The 17,303-nt window shown below is 58.4% G+C and overlaps 2 protein-coding genes across 2 annotated transcripts; both read right to left on the bottom strand.

The window, feature by feature from the left end:
- Positions 1-8,308: 8,308 nt before the first annotated feature.
- On the bottom strand, positions 8,309-10,382 carry LIF (LIF interleukin 6 family cytokine). The gene is made up of 3 exons (XM_085311668.1): positions 10,319-10,382; positions 9,901-10,079; positions 8,309-9,602 (listed from the first exon to the last, which is right to left on the bottom strand). Exons 1-3 carry the CDS (start codon positions 10,380-10,382, stop codon positions 9,168-9,170), a joined length of 678 nt encoding a protein of 225 aa, XP_085167794.1. The 3' UTR covers positions 8,309-9,167.
- A 2,207-nt stretch (positions 10,383-12,589) lies between these two features.
- OSM (oncostatin M) lies at positions 12,590-16,715 on the bottom strand. The gene is made up of 4 exons (XM_085311667.1): positions 16,664-16,715; positions 15,997-16,133; positions 15,423-15,896; positions 12,590-12,703 (listed from the first exon to the last, which is right to left on the bottom strand). The coding sequence occupies exons 1-4, from the start codon at positions 16,698-16,700 to the stop codon at positions 12,590-12,592; spliced, it is 762 nt and encodes a 253-aa protein (XP_085167793.1). The 5' UTR covers positions 16,701-16,715.
- Positions 16,716-17,303: the final 588 nt, after the last annotated feature.

The raw sequence follows: 17,303 nt of genomic DNA, 5'->3' as shown, positions 1-17,303 counted from the left end.
AAAAAAAAAAAAAAAGAAAAGAGAAATTAGGCTAGCCAACCTACAGCAATTTCTTTCTATTTTCAAAGTACTGCCTACGGAGCTTAACCTGAGGCTTTAGGCCAGGAATATCCAAAGAGCATCCTGAAAGCAAATGCTCTCATCCTCTCTCTACCTGCCGGATGAGGCCAGATGGATCCACAGATGCATGCATACAGTTTGGGGAAGCTCTGCTTCAGAGCTTCAGAGGACTTCAAAATCAGACCCACAGTCAACCCCAGTACTTCTGTAACGAAGGTTCAAGTGTGAACAAGGATTTGACATGGATGTGTTGATTTTCTGCTTTAAAAGAAATGCCAGCTTGCAAGCAAGCTTCCCATGTTGTTGGTGTTCAGAGGGCCATTACCTACTTATGTTCAGAAATCGTATAGCTGATTGGTTGGCCTATTTTCTTTTTCCCAGGCTGTTCTAGAGAACGTAAGAGCTGAGCTACTTGGCTACAAGAGATTTTCTTCTCTGAAATTGGCAGCTACTCAGTCCGGAAAAGAATCAACATATTTGGCCACTGATTGCAAAGGAAAAAGGAAAAACTGTTATTTTCTCATTTCCCTTATTAAACTATCCAGCAGGAGACATTGTCTGTATTTGGGTGACACTCATTGCTAAGGYATTGCTAAGGCTTCCCTCCTATGCCTTTTGCTTAAAAGTAGAAAATAAAAATATTCTGTTCTCAAAAAATGCATATAGTCTCCTTGGCTGGATTAGGAGGAAGCCCATGCCAAATTTCTAATTGTATCAGACCTTACACAGCAGTATATTCAACGTCATGGCTTCATGAGTCAGGATTTTCTGTCTGAAAAGGATCACGTCAAGAAGCCCAGGACAAAAATTCCCTATAGCCCAGCAACAGAGCACTCTGTTAGGAAAGAGAGTTAGATGTGCAAGTGAGATATTTCTGCCTGGGCATCCTTCCACACTGGACAAAGGAAGTACTCAGGAACGGTCAATGAGGCTTCTCATGACTCAAGTGCTGTGATAATTGCTCCTGGAGCGCAGTGTGTGAAACTCCGTGAACCTGCAAGGCGACTGGTCATGTCAGCGGAAACACTCAGGGCGGCTTTGCTGATGTAAATCACAGGCAAAGTCACTCTCTACCAGCTTAGTTGACTTGAGCACTGAGGCAACGGCAGCCAGTTGATTCATTACGTCATGAGGGCTTTGCGATGTCGCTGTCAGAGCCATGCGGCTCACCAGTGCAGGAAGCATTGCTCACGGGCAGCCTTGGGATTTTTTAGTATTTTGTAACTGGTATTTCCTCTGCTTTCCAATAATACTTGCATTAATCCATCAATTGTTGCTTATTTCATCAGCAGATTACAAGGTTCTTTGCAAAGGAGTTTGGACATTTTCAGTCCCATTTAACAGGAGAGAGAAGCTTAAAGTTATGCGGGAAGTGACTCACCTGAGCTCACAAAAGCCTGCTGTGGCAAAGATCTCAGATCTTCAAGGTCTTGTCATCATATACTTATCTGGAATTTCGTCTGTTAATCTGGAACATCATTAAGGAGCCTTGTGAAGCAGGGCTTTGATAAATTAAGTTTTTGCTAAATTCAGCGCTTTGATGGGCTCCATCTCACTTTTGTCTGCGGTCTGGATCTCAGTCATGTATTCTTGTGACATTTTAAATCTGAGGGAAGCATCTAAGAGAGGTGCCTGTAGAAGGATGTTTCACCAAGGGAAAAGCTGAAAGCCAAATCCTTTTCAGATGAAGCATTCGCCTCTACTTTGAGGTGTCTAGCTGAAGGCTATCAGTCCTAAACTCCCTATTTGGTCAATGAACAGACAGCAGCTCTTCTCCAGGGTGATTCAGAGTAGAGATAGACTCTTCTTCTGAATCACACTAAAAGAAATCTTTCCTCTGTTTCTCCATTTTCCGCAGAGGGACCCTCCCAACTAACACTGGTCTGGGAAGCAGGAGTGTGAATACCCATCGAAGGCATGTTAATCTTTTCTCTCTCCGTGGACTTGCYCCTGTGCCTTTGTAAGGGATGATGAGAACTCAGGCATGGGGCAGATCATTTTGCACCCACGTGCCCAGGAGGCTTTGCACCTTCCTCTGGAGCATCTGGTATTAGTTACTGCCAGAGGCAGATGCTAGGCTAGATGGGTCTCACTTGGCAGTTCCTGTGTGCCTTTGATCTAATAAAAGATTTATCCAATACATACCAGTGCAACAAGAGATGAGAATTTTGCTGATGTTCAGTACTTCGACAGAAACAAAGAGTCACTTTCTTTGGCTTTGGTGATCCTGGAGATTAGAGTTGATCCCTCTAAATCCTCTAGCGTATACAGCATTCCAAGGAAGTGTATGGGCCATCCCCTGCCTGCCTGGCCCTGTATGTAACCAAGCTTGCCTGTATGATGGCTGATTTGGGAGTGGAGGTGAGGGCAGGAGAGAGCTGGGCAAGAAGAGTTTTTGGCATGTAACAGCAGATAAAGGAGTGAGGGAGAACGTACAGGAATCACTCAGGGGACAGAGCTTCAGGTACTTTTTGTGACTACTGCCCATTCCTTGGACAGTCACTTTTCTGCTGGAAAAAATGGCTAGTGGAGGATTTGTRGGATGACGCTTCCATATGGAGCTCTAGGAGCCTATAGAATATGTAGTTTAGGGAGTCTGGATTTTTCAGCCTCTTCTGCTGGCATTTTCTGGAGAAGACAGAAGAACAACAGTGGTAACATTTGTCCAGGCCTAGTCCCTGCTTCCAGGAGATGGCGAGGGCTGGATTGACCTACTTAAGCAGAGGAAGGAGGGGAGAAATACTCTTCATTCTCTGGGGCTCACCTGCTATTTTGCTTATTCCTGGCACCTAGGAACATGCCTCTGCAGAGGAAACACACGAACAGGCAGCTCTTTGCAAGGGACTAACCTGTCTGCGTGGGCAGGAAGAGGGAGACCAGCCACGACAGCTGCCCCTGTGCTCAGCACCAGCTCACAAAGAAGCCTTGATACCTTCTGAGTAAGAGTCAACTCTTCAGCAAAAGCGAGGGTGCAGATTCCCCACACTGAGAGCAAGGCAAGTCTGTTCTTGGTGGCAATTTCCTTTCCTGAGACACACCTGTGTACAAGGAAGGGAAATACGGAAATTGCCAGCCTGTGCGGGACCTTGGGGCCTCAGCCAACTTGCTTCGACCTGGCACGTCGGGCAGAGCCAGCCAGGCCATACAGCAGGCAGCCGCAGGGCAGGAGGTGGGTGGCTCCGTGCCCTGGGCTTGCTGGCAATGCATTTTAATGTGCGTAAAATACATAAATACACCAAAAGCTCTGCAAAGAGGGAGCAGGAGCCAGGATTTCCTGTTCAGGCCCTGCCTCTGCTCTTCTCCCTCCTGCCCGGCTCATCAGCATGTCCTGCGTGCTGTCCTACTACGGCTCAGYGCCGATGGGCTTTGCTGTTCCTGGGCCCTGTCATAAGAGATACGCTCACTTCGCCCAAGATCCTGGCCTCCGCTCCAGGGCTCGGGTGCTGGGAGCTAACAGCACTGACGGGTTTTACCTCCAGTTCTTTTTTTTGGAAGAGTTTTGATATTTCTAGGGAACTGCCCTGACTGTTTTGTGCCCAGCTGGCCACTTCCTCCACTGTGGTTAGGAAAAGAAGGGTTTCGGCCAAAACCGATTTGTCTCCCTAGCCCCTCGCCACCAGCCRTGTGACGCGGTATCCAGCCGAGCCGTGACGAGCACACGGCACTTTCCCACAAGGGTATGTACACTGCCAGAAGGAAGCCGGAAACCCTGCTGGCTCTGGAAGGGATTTCCATGCTCGAAACCAATCTGCTGCCTGAATTGGAGCCCTCGAACTGGCCATTCCCACCTGGCTGGCTTCTCTGCTGGGGCTCAAAGAGGCGCCACCCCACATGGAACCATGCGGCGCTGCCCAGAGACGGTGTGGGCAGCGCAGTGGGGCCTGCTCGGCATCAGCCCCTCAGCAGGCCTCATCCTGCCTCTTCCTTGCGACCTCCCAGACAGAGCAAACACAGCATCTCTAGACTGACCAGAGGAAACCTTCCCCTTGGCCGCTCTTTCTTGAGCTGGGGCCGAGGCCGCCTTGTCCCACCCACTGCTGACGGAGAGCAGATCACACGGCCCTGCTCCGCCGCAGCCTGCGCACAGCTGTGCGCTCCCACCCCACCTTTCCTCGCCTAAGCAATTGCCCGGCTTTTCCATCTTTGCTGGCAAGCCGCCTTTCCTCGCCCCGACTGTGCTCAGCAGCCCGCTGTCTGGGTCAATGCTTTCCTGCAGTGCTGGAGGCGTCCTGCTGACCGGAGGGTGCCTGCACAAGAGGGTCTCAGAGTCACAGCCCTGCCTGCTGCTTAGCCCTGTGTCCTGGCATTACCTGCCACTGAGGCGGCCTTGCCCCTCGGGGCCCCAGGGCAGAGTGTGTGTCACAGCAGCACAGTGGGGGCCACAGGCAGCTGGAGGAGATCAGGGGAGCTGCTTAGAGAAAAATCTGGGCAAAGGCAGGGGAAAAAAAAAAATGTTCCCGGGAACTGGCAGGCTCCGCTGCGAGTTTCCGCAAAGCCTCTCACACCAGCGGCCACCCGGCTTTTGGAGGGCTGGCAGCCAGGCCTCGCAGCGGTACTCACTCCCAGCCCGTGAGCCCCTTCTCCTGCCGGGGCAACCGAGCGCCGCTTGTTGCTCTTCAGACATATTTATTGCTATCAGTGTATTCTTGCATATTCTTGCATTTCCTTTGTTTCAGCATATCTGGCGGCGCAATTAAGCGGCCCTGGAGGGAAGCGTGCGTGCCAGGTCATCAGCCCTGCGGTCGCCAGCTGTCTGGAAGCAGCACTGAAGCTGGAGTCAGGGAACAGCYGCCCAGCTTCCCAGCTTGTTTGCCTTTCCTGCGAAGTTAGGCGAGACACTGATGCAAAAAGATCACCTAGAAGCAACTGTCATGTGCATGAAGCTGCTCAGTGCCGGTGACCACAGGCTGCGGCAGCACRACGGACACGGGGTGCTGGGTCAGGATGTGCCCATGCCACCTGGGCCTGCCGCCCTTGCTCCCCTGGAGGGGGCCTGACTCCGGGGACTCATCTGTCGGGGCCCTTCATGCCGCCCAGCCAGACCCTGCTGGGTTCTCTCCTGGTGCCACCCACTGCTGGCTCCCAACCATTCACCCCTGCAGAGCCCCTGCAGCTTCCTCCAGCACCAAACCCTCGCCCCAAGTGAGATGCGCCCGCAAGGAGCCCTGCCTTCTCCCCTCTGCGACCGGGGCTAAGTTGGGACAGGCCACCTGAAATGATGGCCCTCAGACGCAGCTGCGCCTCTTCTAACATCAGCCTAGCCAGTCTGGCTGCATTTTGGCCTCACAGTCCATAAGGGACGTAAAATGTTGCACGAGATCACAGAATCACAGAATAGGTAAGGTTGGAAGGGACCTTTGGAGATCATCCAGTCCAACGCCAGATCCCATGGCTTCTCCTTCCCTGGCTATTGCCACCATGCCAGAAAGAGCTGGACAATTGCTCCTTTTCCGACAGTGCCTCTGTGTGCTGTGTGGCTCGTCAGGGTCTTATCAGCCTCTACGTACCAAGCACTTTATCAGGGCTCCCCCATCGGTAGTGAGGGAAGTCAGAGCTGCAGCAGTTTTCATGTTTTCTGTTTCCAGGCAGGCTGAGATAGCCATGCCAAGATAACCCCCGAGGTGAGATACCCTGCCCCTCAGCGAGTTGTCCCCTTTTGGCAGAAGTGGGGGAGGTGGGGAGGGGGGTCCAGATCCAGCCTCGCTGTGCTCTCGGCACCGTGCCACGTGCCCTGCACGCTGCAGGATCCGCGCTCTGTAACCAGGCCTGGCAAAGCACGTTGTGTTCCTCTTGCCTCCAGCCCGTCGGGATGGTGATTTGTTACAGCTGGTCTTCCAGGAGGCGGTCAGGCCATTTGGGGCTGGGACTGCTGCTCCCCACGGGACCGCGCCATTGCCACGCCACGGGGCTGTGATGTGGTTGGGGGCCTGCAGTGGCATCTGCTCTTGCAGAAACGATGCCCGGGGCCGAATGCGTTTCAGATGCGCTCGGATCTCAGTTTCCGTGCTCGGGCCGGAGGCCAATCCGAGCCGGCGAGAAAGATCCAGCCCTGTGAACGCAATGTTCCCTCCTCAGAGGGCTGCTAGGCCCCAGCGCTGGGTCAGGGCACCTTAAAGAGCCAGCAGCCTTTTGGGGAACTCGCTGGGGGCGAACCGAACCCAGCGAGCAGGCACTATCGCCGTGGTCTGCTGTGGGGCAGCTCTGCACTGCMGTCACTGTCGCACCCATGTAGACCCAGCGCGGGGCGGGGGGAGGGGGTGGATCGCAAGGGTAGCTTGGCTCCACACAGGGACCTTTGGGGGAAGAGCAGGGCAAGGTCCGATGTGCTGCCCCCAGGCTGGCTGCAGCGGGAGAGAGCAGGGAGAGCCCGACACAGGGTGCTGGTGCAACCCCTGGGCACTGCTGTGGAGGCCAAGAGGACAGGTCCGCAGCAGGGCGTCAGGTGGGCGAGTGGTGTGGGGCGCAATGCAATGCAGCCTATGCTCAGTGGCACACAGTGCTGCCGGTACATGCATGCAGGCACCAGGCCGGTGAGCGGCACAGGGTGCCGGCGATGGATCCTTGTGCTCAGCGGCATGTGGCGCTGCTGGTGCATGCATGCAGGGACTGGTTGGGTGAGTGGCATGGAGCGCAATGCAGTGCAATGCAGCCCACACTCAGCGGCACACATGTGGGCACCGAGTGGGTGAGCGGTGCGGGGCGCAATGCAGTGCAGTCCATGCTTAGAGGCGTGTGGCACTGTCGGTGCTTGCATGCAGGTGCTGGACAGGTGAGTGGCGCAGTGCAATGCAGCCCATGCTCAGCGGCACGTGGCACAGCTGGTGTTTGTGCGCAGGCGCCGGGCTGTCCCCCTTCCTCACAAGGGAGCCTGAACCTGCGGCTCGCAGAGAGCGAGCCTGGTCTCGCCGGGGGGGCCCGAGGCAGCGGCACAGCCCTGGCCGGCTGGGTTCGGCCGGAGTCAGCAAGCGCATGATGCAGCCCGCGGGGCCCGGCTGAGGTCAGTCAGTCACACCCAGGCGACGGCACTGACTTCACTGCGGGCAGCAGCATCTCCGCACGTCCCGTGCTCCCCCGAGGCGGCCCAGGAGTGCTGAGCGGCCGAGCCCACGCTGCTTATCAGTGCGAAGGCATCGCTGCGCTCGGGGCGCCCGGCTCCCGTGCAGCCCCCCATGCCCGCTGGAAGAGCCTTGCCTGGCAGGCGCCTGCAGCGCGACCGCTTGCTCGCTGGGTCCCGCTGCTCGCCGCACCGATGCCCCCCCCCCGCCTCCTGGTCATGCTGCGTGGCCCTCTCTGCCTGCCACTTGAGGAGGGGCCACTTGAAGCCAGCGTGAGAAAGGCGGCCATGCCGCGGCGCGCGCCGCCTGTGGGGCCTAGGCCGGGCCGCGGCGTCACCGTCCCGTGACAGATTCCTCATTTATTTGTTGCTTTATTTTATTTTTTTTCATCCCCTCTCCGGTTATTCCTTTTGTGCGTGTGTGTGTGTGTGTGTGTGTGTGTGTGTGTGTGTGTGTGTGTGTCTTTTTTGCCGGGGCTCCTCCGAGACGCGCGAGATGATCGCACAGGATCTTAGCTCATCCGCTCACTGCCTCACGCCTGGGAGGCTTGGCGGGCGGCCCGGGGGCGCCGGAGGAGGAGGAGGAGGAGGAGGATTTCATCATCCTGCTGCGGTGTCTCGGATAAGCGGCCCCCTCGTTAACCGATCCTTCCCCGCGCGCGAGGCGCTTGTGGGGGGTGCCCACGCTCCTTGCGGCCCCCATGGTGGTCTTGGGCCCCCCAGGGATGGGGGTGGAGGGGGCCAAAACTCCTCCGAGTTTCTCCCAGATGCTGCCTGGGAAGCAGCTGCAGTTTTATCTGCACCCCTCTCCCCTATCCACTTCCTTTGCCTCTTCCTGACGGGATCCGGACTTTCCCGGCGCCTCGGCACTGCTTCGCACTGCAGCTTTTGGCAGTGCTGCACCAACGCTCGCACGCAACCCGCAGCTCCTGCTCAGGCCATGCTGCATTTAAGCCTGCCCTGGGGCCTGAGAGGTGGGGAAAATCCTGGGAACGCATGGGAACTGGCTCACCGGGGCCACGATGGAGCTCAGCCCCGGGGCAGGGGTATTTTGGAGGAGACGCCAGGCGGCAGAGCCACAGCAGTTGCTCACCTGTGCCAGCAAAGAAGAGCCCCAGATGGACAGTCCATTTCCATACGTTTATTTAATAATTAAAAAATAGTATAAAAAATAAATATTTAAATAGAAGCCTCTCTATATATTACCCCAAATCTGATTAATTATTATTATTATTATCATCATCATCATCATTATTATATTAATAACGTTATTAGGAGACGAGGCAGGTGCTGGCGGGCATGCGCAGCCCCAGCCTGTCCCAGGCAAATAAATAAGCGCTCACAGCGTGGCCCCAGGCTGACATCCCAGCTCCGGGCTGGCTGGGGTGCGAGGATCCCGTCCGCGCAGCAGATCTGGGCTCCCTCCCGGAGGCGCCAGGCTGGAGTGAGATGAAGCACCAGGCTGTGCCCCCAGCAATGCCGGTGCTTGCGAGCCTGCCTCTGGCTGAACCCCAGCTCCTGAATGCCGTAAAATTCACTAGAACCCAAAGCAAAGGGACTGAGCAGCCCCTGCYGCTGCTGCCTCCCGCAGGCGTGGGCCACGCGAAGACGGGGACGGCTGGGGTCGCCCCGCGGGGACCAGCCCATGCAGCCCGGTGTGGCCCTGTGGCGCACCGAGCACAACCGCTGATATCCCGTGCCATCAGCCTCGCTGCCGCTACTGCCACAGAGCATCAAATAAATAAAGGCGCTGAGCAGAGGCGGCTGGGGCAGGAGGGACGGGAGAGAAGGAGGAGGTAATAAATATGAAGGGAAGAGGGACCATTGGAAGGGAAGGACCTTTGGGGGGGCAGGTGATGGCGCTGGTGGCCGCATGGTGAGCCAGGGGCCGGTGGGGACACCTGGTCCCTGTCCCGCTGCCAGCTGTCCCCCCCTTGCCAGGAGCCAGCACTGAGGCCTCCCTTGAAAGGGTCTTGGCTCAACCAGCCTTGGCGAATCCTCTTGTGGCTTTCCGGGCTTGGCAGCGGAGCGAGAGGTGCTGTGGCTCGGGTGCTCACACAGGGCTCAGGTGAGGTAGGAGGATGCGAGCTGCCTGGGAGATGACCTGCACATACTTCCGAAGCACCTGGCAGCCCTGCTGCTTCTTCCTGAAGGCGCTCTTGCTCTTGCTGCTCTGCCCATAGTTCACATCCACCTGGAAGATGTTGTAGTTCTTGCAGAGCAGGCAGGTCAGGTTGGAGATGAGGCCCCGCGTGGTCTTGGTGGTGTTGTGGAGGCGATCAAGAAGCTCCTTGGCTGTGGGGTTGAGCTCCTCCTGGTCCCGCGTGATGTTCCCCAGCGAGGCATTGAGGAAGGCAAAGAGCTTGTACATGGCAACCATGACCTCCTTCTCGCTTGTCCGGTTAACGTGAAAGGGGGGGAAGTCGATGCCATTGGGGTTGCAGAGCTTGTCTGTCTCGCTGCTGAAAGGCTCYCCCTGGCACTTCAGCTGGGGGGACAGGCAAGTGTCATCAGGGGTCCCAGCCAGCTCCCTGTCCCTGTCCCCACTGCCCAGGTCACCACCCCATGGCACCCTCAGCCCCTGAGGYCGTCTGGGGCACCCTCCTTCCAAGGTGTCATGGTCAGTTTGTGCTGCAGCTCAGCAGCTTCAACCTCCATGTCCCTGGTGTGTCCCCAGCACATCCCCAACTGTGCCAGGACATGCCTGGAGCGCATTTTCACCCCGGCCCTGGTGGCAGCCCCGCTCGCGGCCCGTTCTGGGCGCCCAGGCAGTGGGCAGCACTTACGTAGAGGCTGAAGAGGTCCTGGGCCGTGGCATTGAGCAGCGCAACCTGCTTGCGGGTCTGCTCGTGGACGTTGGAGCGGCACAAGCTGCTGATGGGGCAGCCAGCGCCATTCACCAGCAAGGCCCGGCCGGCCACCAGCCTGCGGTGCAGCAGCAGCAAGGCCACGAAGGGGACGACACCTGGGCACGGGGAAAGAGCGCGAGAGAGAGAGTAGAGGGTCAGTGGGTGCCCGGCATGGCACCGATGCCAGTGCCGGGAGCAGGGCTGGCGCCGAGCACCTCGGCCGGTTGGGCTGCCAGGCTGGGCTTTGCCTGAAGCTTCTGCTTTTCTGCCTTTGCCGGGGAACGCACTCCCCGCCGCCTGCCACTCCCATGTCGCCACCCGCTCCGCCAGGCTCGGCTCGGTGCCGCTTCCTCACCTGCCTGCCCGCTGCCCAGCAGGAATTCCCCTGYCCTGCTTCCCCACAGGGCGCCCGCCTGCATTCCCACGTTTCGCAACGGCACCGCTGACGGCCTGCCAGATTTAATCGAATATGCAAAGCGGTTTCCTCCCCCCCGTTATCCTCGGTGGGGTGCTATGGGAGCCAGAGCGGGGCTCCACCCCGGYGCTGGCGCCCGGCGCAGCCAGCAAACCTGCCTGGGGCTTTCACTTTAATGCCTGGGCAGCTGTGCCTCGGTTTCCCCATCCGTGCGCCCGTTGCCGCTTGCCAAGGAGCCCTGGGAAGAGCCAGCGCAGCTGCCGGTGGTGCGGGCCAGGAAATCCCTGGCTGCTGAACATGCGCTGCCTTGGGCACAGCTGGGGTGCCCCACCGGGCATCCCTGGGCTCTTGAGGCACCCCAACTGCCGGGACAGCTGCCTGCGGCGGAGAGGTGCTGGGAAGTGGCCCGCACACGCAGCCCCGCGCCCTGCCCCGACAGCACGAGCATCCCAGCAGAGTGGCCAGTGCCCCGGCCGCACTTGGCAGCTTCCTCATTTCTCAGATTTCTTACTTGCCTCTAATTAAGCAAGAGCTGCCTGCCTTTTGCAGCATCCAGAGACCCAGGAGGAGGAAAAGGCAAAAGGCAAAAAAAAAAAAAAAAAAAAAAAAAAAAAGAGGGGGGAGAAACCAACAGCACCAAAAAAATAGCAAGATCCCCACCACCACCACACACACACCCTGTTTGGAAGTATTTTGAGTTATATAAGTGTCCAGATGTTGGCTGAAAGGCGCCAGAAAGGCATCTGCACTCCCCGCTGCCAATTCCCAGAGATGCTCGCCCCGGGGAAGAGCAGGCTTGCGGGAGGGTTCGCCCGCGGCAGTGCCGGAGACAAAGTGTGCGTGTGCTCGTTTGGACATCGCCGAAGTTGAAAAGCTGGAGAGGGAAGCCGGGGAGGGGGGGAAGGAAGGAGAGAGAGGAAAAAGAGGGGGAAATAGGTTTGACAAAGATTTTTCTTTTTCTTTTTTTACCTGCCGGCATGAACTTCATTGTGAGCCGTGTGTCCCGGGAGCAACTTTAATAGAGATTGATGCTGGCAGAAGAGGTTTTCAGAAATTCATGTTCATACTGGGGGACTTCTCTTGGTTTATATACCGGTCGTGCAGTGAGCCTGTGTTGTAAGAAAGGAGGGGGGGGGCGAGGGGGGAGAAACAGAGAAACACTATCATTACTTGTATTGAAACTGTAAATCAGGAAGTAAAGGGCTTTGGAAATCGTGAATGATTCTTAGAAATAAACTTCTGATAAAGTTGATGTCACCGGGATTGTGGTTTTTTTCACGCACGGGGCTGGGGCTGGAGGCGGCTGGAGGGTGCAGGGGGGGCAGTTAAGCGGGCTCCACAGCTGTGACTCATGCGCTTCTGAAAGCACTTTCACCCCCCCCACCTCCCCTCCACCACCCCAGGGTTCCCCCCCCCGGTGATTCCCCTTGGAGCTGGGGGGGGGCAGAATAAATAAATAAATAAATAAATAAATAATGTATTTTTTTTCTGCAATAACCCCCTCCTCCCCATGCAGCGGGGTGACAGGCTCGAGCCCTCAGCCATCTTCACCGCCGTGTCAGAGTGGGGGGGGGAACCTCCTTTTTTTCAAGCGAAAAGCAGCCGTTTTGCACCCTCACAAAACTGCTGTTTGGGCAAAAAAAAGAGAGGGAAAGAAAAAAAGAAGAAAAAACAAGAAAGTTCTGTTTTCCACCGGCAAAAACAAATGCAGGCAAAACCCGGCCAGCATCAGTGGGCAAGGCGGGACCAGTCCCCAGGGCCGGCGGCGGCCGCCTTAACCCTTCACGTCGCGGGGCGCCTTTAACACCCCCCTGCCCAGTCCTCCCCCGCTGGACACCGCTGGCGGGGACAAGCTTAAAGCCGCTGTCGGGTTCCCCGCCCTCGACGTGCGGGTTGCTTTTTTAAAATTATTATCATTATTATTATTTAATCGCCCCCTCCTCTTTTTTGGCAATCTGCCCCCCCCCCCCCGGATTTGGGGCCCCGGGGGCCTGGCGCTGGGCGCAGCACCCTGCTGCCGTCGGGGCCCGCGGCGGCCGCTGCCCTGCTGACTGCTGCTCCCTGCTGTCCGCACGCGTTATGGGCCGGCTCCACGCGGCCCCGCGTTGCCCTGCGTGCGCTGCGTTTTTTCCCCCCCCCCCCCGCCGCCCTTTCTAATTTATTTTTTTTCTTTTTTCTTTTTCTTTTTTTCTTTTTTTTTTAACCGGAAAGCTAGGGCGCCCTTGCCCAGGTTTCCTTGTCAGATGTGCCCCGACAAGCTGCTGCATAGCCCCTCACTGGTCCGCCTGCATCCCACCCGCCGTCCCGGGCACTGCGCTGCTCGCCCTGCTTGTGTCTCTGCCGTCTCTAACCCCACCAGGCTGGGAGGAAGAGCAAAGCTCCGCGGGCAGCTCAGCTCCTGCTGGGAGCTCGCTTGCACTGCAGGAGTGATCACAATTTTCCCAGCTGACTGCTGGATCTGCCCGCGTGCACGCATGGGCCCCAGTGCCTGGAGGAGCCCAATGCATCCTGCGCCACCAGCAGCTTTTGGATTGCTGGGTTCTGGCAGCATCCCAGGGCCAGGGCAGCCTGAGCTAGGCTCTGGGGTGCTTGCCCATGGGTGGGGGAAGCCCAGGACTGAATAAGTCTGGGGAATGAATTCCCCGTTGACTCACGGAGCGAGAGGAGCAACTTTTCYGTGTCGCTGGCTGGCTCCCTTCTTGCTGGCACCGAGATGCAGAGTCCCGGCCCAAAGCAGTCGTCCCGCTCGCCACCGTCATGCACCTCAGCCCTTGCCCTCGAAGCAGGGGCGAGCGGTGTCTCCTGTGGAGCCGGGTGGGAGGTGTGGGCAGGGCGGCCGCCTGCCGGACGTGGCGCGCTCACCGGCGGCGCGCCAGGCCAGCCGGGGCTGCCTCATTCTGGCATTTTCCTGCAGCAGGACGGCGGGACGCCCTTCGCCGGGGCAGCGGGATGCTCCCCACGCTGCTGCTCGCCGCGGCACCGCTGGCCACCACTGAGTCAGTGCGGCCCGCTGCAAGCTGTGCTGGGCACTGGCGCACGGGAGGGAACGACTGACTCCGCAGTGCCGCGTGACCGCCCGGCCCGTGCCCTGGCTTTTTTGACTCAGCAGCCTTCCTCCTCCTCCTCCTCCTCCTCCTCCTCCTCCTCCGCGGCAGGGGAGGGCAGGGGCTTTGGCAGGAGCGGGCAATGCTGCCCTCGTGCCCATGCCAGCGGGCTTCGCAGTCCCGCTTCGCATCCAGCAAACAAAACCTCCACTGCGGAGAGGCCACCTTCATCTCTCCCTCTCTCTCTCTCTCCYCCCCCCYYYTTTTTTTTTTTTCATTATTTTTCCTTCCCTCTCCCCGCTCCATGCCTGAAAATGTCCTGGTTCGGGGTACTTGGCTGCCCTGCAGAGCCCCCTGAAAGTGGGTGCTTTTGCCCCTGGCCTGCGGGAATGGGCAACACCAGCCACCAGGAAAGAGCCACATGCCACGTGCCACCCCGGYGGAGACACTGCCTTCCACTCACCGCCCACAAAGCTCATTGACAGCTGTCTCGTGGAGTTCAATGCTTTATTTCCTTCAGGCATAATAGAAAAATAAGGGAGTGCAATTGGCCTGCCATGAGCAGAAAGGGCAGGCTCTCTTCTCACAGTACAAAAAAATATTTAAATTCATAAATAAAATATTGTTACATTTATATTTAAACACAATAAAAATATCACAAAAATATATATATAGTCATATATTAAACCCACATTTTTAAATATATCTTCCCAGTGCAAAGGTGTTTTAAATTAAACCTTCAGATTCAATAAATACATTAGCTTTACAAATATTAATCTATAAATTAGGCCTAACGTGGGCTGGCTGCCGAGGCCCAAGGCCACAGTACATGTGGTCAGAGCCATTGCCAGGCTCCCCAGCAAAAGTGCGTCCTGCCACCTCCACCACCTGTGAGGCTTGGGAGACGCTGCAGGCAGAGGGATGCTGTGGGTAGAGGGATGCTGTGGGCACAGGGACGCTGCATGCAGAAGGATGTTGTGGGCAGAGGGAAGCTGCGGGCAGTGGGATACTGTGGGGACAGGGATGCTGTGTGCAGAGGGGTGCTGCGGGCACAGGGATGCTGTGGGCAGAAGGATGCGGTGGGCACAGGAACCCCAAGGGCACCAGGACACTGCTTCCAGATGCTCTCTGGGGCTTGCAAGATCTGAGACAGGCAGGTGGCATGCCAACCCTCACAGAGGCTGGCTGCTCCTTGGTGCTAGCTGGCATCCAGGAGACATTCCCGCCTCTGCGTGCAGTGAGATCAGTGGCCCAGCACTGCTGCTAGCTCGAGCTGGCTACCGAGGGCAGGAGGAGAGCGTGTGCAGCGCGGGGCCGCGCACTGGCTGCTCCGCGAGCAGCTCCTTAGTCAGGATGGGTCACCAGACCCATTGAATCACTGGAAAATCAAGCCGGGCTCGAAAGCAGAGGCCGTTTCCGACGTGYGGGGCTGCCAGCCTGCAGTAACCCCGCGGCGGCGGGCGCCCAGTGCTGACCTCACAGCGCCAGCTGTCTGCAGGCGGCGGCGGGTGCAAGCCTTCACGAGGGTTCCCACAGCCAGGCACTGATCTGGGCTTGTGCCGGTGCCAGCGGGGCTGTCTTGTGACTGGGGGCATCGCAGCTTGGCCTCCATGGCTGCCAGAAGCTCGGTAACGGGTGCCTGCTGCTTCTCACCCCTTTCCACGTGCAGTCCTGGTGGAGCCAGAGGTGATTCCTGGTGGAGCTGTGCATCCCGGAGCAAACACACTTGCCTTCTCAGGGTGCTCAAATCCGGCCAGGGAAAAACAGCCAATTTTGGGTTGCCCTGGGCAAAGGCTCAGCCTCCCCTGGGACACTGGTCCCATCTGCAGCAGCAATGGCAGCAAGGGAGTCCTGCTCCGTGCGCCTGCTGAGTGCATCCACAAGTTTCTGCCAAGCTTTCATGGGAAGACAGTGGCAGTGGGCCCCAAGCTGGTGGAGATGGGAGCCGTGTGGACGGTTCATGTCGGTGTGGGCCGCACCCGGGTGTAGAAGTGCCCGACCCGCGGGTTGCCTCTTCTCGACCCGCGCCGCAGCTGCCGCTTTGCTCGGCGCTCCTGCAGGCCCTTTGCTTCCAGGGCAGTGTGGAGTTCACTCATGAAGCCGGAGTAGCTCCAGAGGACTTTGCAGCCTTCCAGCTTCTGCTGGAAGACTTTGGTCAGCGCCGGCTTTGGGGTGAGGGTGACGGGGACGGGCGTGAGGCCCCGGGCTCGCAGCAGGGCCTGCACATTGTTGAGGAGTCCCCGCACCTTGAGGTGGGTGATGGCGAGGCGCCGGAGRAGCTCGGCGCCAGGGGCGTTGAGGTCCCGCTGGTACTGCCAGACAGCACGCAAGGCACGCTCCAGGCGCTGCAAGGCACCGTGGAGCTCCTGCAGCGCACCAGACGCCAGCGGGTCCGTCCTGATGCCCTGGGGCAGCCACTCCAGTCGCTTACCGCTTTGGCAGAGCTTGGTCCCATTTGGCATCTGGTTGCTCTCCTGCGAAGAGGTGAGGGAGTCAGCGGCGAGCAGCTGGCGGGCACCTCCGTGGGCTCTGGCCCCGGCGGAAGGCCGCGCTGTCCCCTCCCGTCCCACTTACGTAGAAGGTGAAGAGCTCCTGCGCGTCCTCTGCCATGTGCCGCACCAGTGCGTGGATCTGCTGCCGGTACGAGGGCTGGGAGCCGCGGCCAGCACCAGCAGGCACCGCGCAGAGGAGGAGGAGGCCTTTGGCCACGGCTGGGGAAGAGGAAGGAGTGGGGCTGTTGGTTGGGRGGTTCAGTGTCACCTCTCACAGGGCGGTGAGGAGGAGGAGGAGGAGAGGGGCGCCCATGTTGTGCCGGCCGCCATGGGGCTCTGGGTGAGATCCAGCGTCCTTCCTCCCGCTCCACTGGGCTGCTGCCAAGTGAAGCATCTCTCTTGGCTCACCGCTGGAGCAGTGACCCGAGACCCCGGAGAAGCCAGTGATGGGGGGGGGATTCACAGCCCAGCCCCCCTACTTGCTCCCCTTCCCACCCCTTCCAGGAAGAGGGCCCCCACAGCCAGAAAGGCCCACTCACGCTGCTGGGAGAGGAAAGCGTGAATGGGCTTGGCGGAGCAGGCTGCCGCTGCTGTGGGACTCGGCGCCCCAGCGGGCCATGCTGCCACGCTTCCCCACACGCCTCCCGGCACAGCTAGCTTGAGTAGGTGGCCCGGCAGGGCGGAGGGAGGCAGGAATGGCACGAGCGCGTGAGCAAGAGGGTAGTTGCAGGCCACCACCAGTGACTTACCTGCTAGCACGCCCAGGGGCCGCCTGCTGCACCGCATGTTCAGCTCGCGGTGTCTCCGAACGGTGCTGCAAGGCGCGCGGAGCCACTTCCTTACTGGTCGCTTATGGGGAAGCTCGCCTTTTAAAGTGCACTGATTAGCCACCACCTACAAAGGAGGCACCCGGCTTCAACGGAAAGAAATACAGAAGTGAAGCGACGACTGGGGGCCAATGAGCGGGGTGAGCCGCGCCAGCGGCGGAGGGGGAGGAAACGAGGCCGGCCGGCCCCTGGTTTTGTTCTTCGATTCAGTTCCTCGAGGGAGTCATTGTAGGTCCACTTGGCGCTCCGGCGGGAGCGGGAGGACGCCCCGCTTGCCCAGGCCCCGCTGCCCGCGGCGGCTTCAGCTGTGAGCCAAAACCAAGGAAAGCCACTCCATAGGAAAGAGCCGCTTTGAGTCAGCCTGGTTTCACTGATTCCTTTACTAAACGGGGCACAGTAATGGCACATTACACTGAAAACAGCCTCTGCCACCCACCCAGTGTCCGCGATGTGCACTGAAAGCTGTGGCACCCACTGCGCCTGCTGCGCCCCCCACCCTGCCTTGCAGTAGCAGACAATTTCGGAAAGCGGTGCCGAGGTGGCGGCACGCCGGGAGCTGGAC

The sequence above is a fragment of the Rhea americana genome, unplaced genomic scaffold (assembly GCF_003343005.1).
Source record: "Rhea americana isolate MKP2758 unplaced genomic scaffold, rheAme1 scaffold_347, whole genome shotgun sequence".
Lineage (NCBI taxonomy): Eukaryota > Metazoa > Chordata > Aves > Rheiformes > Rheidae > Rhea > Rhea americana.
The sequence above is the reverse complement of the archived record's forward strand: the minus strand, read 5'-3'. Positions and strand labels throughout refer to the sequence as shown.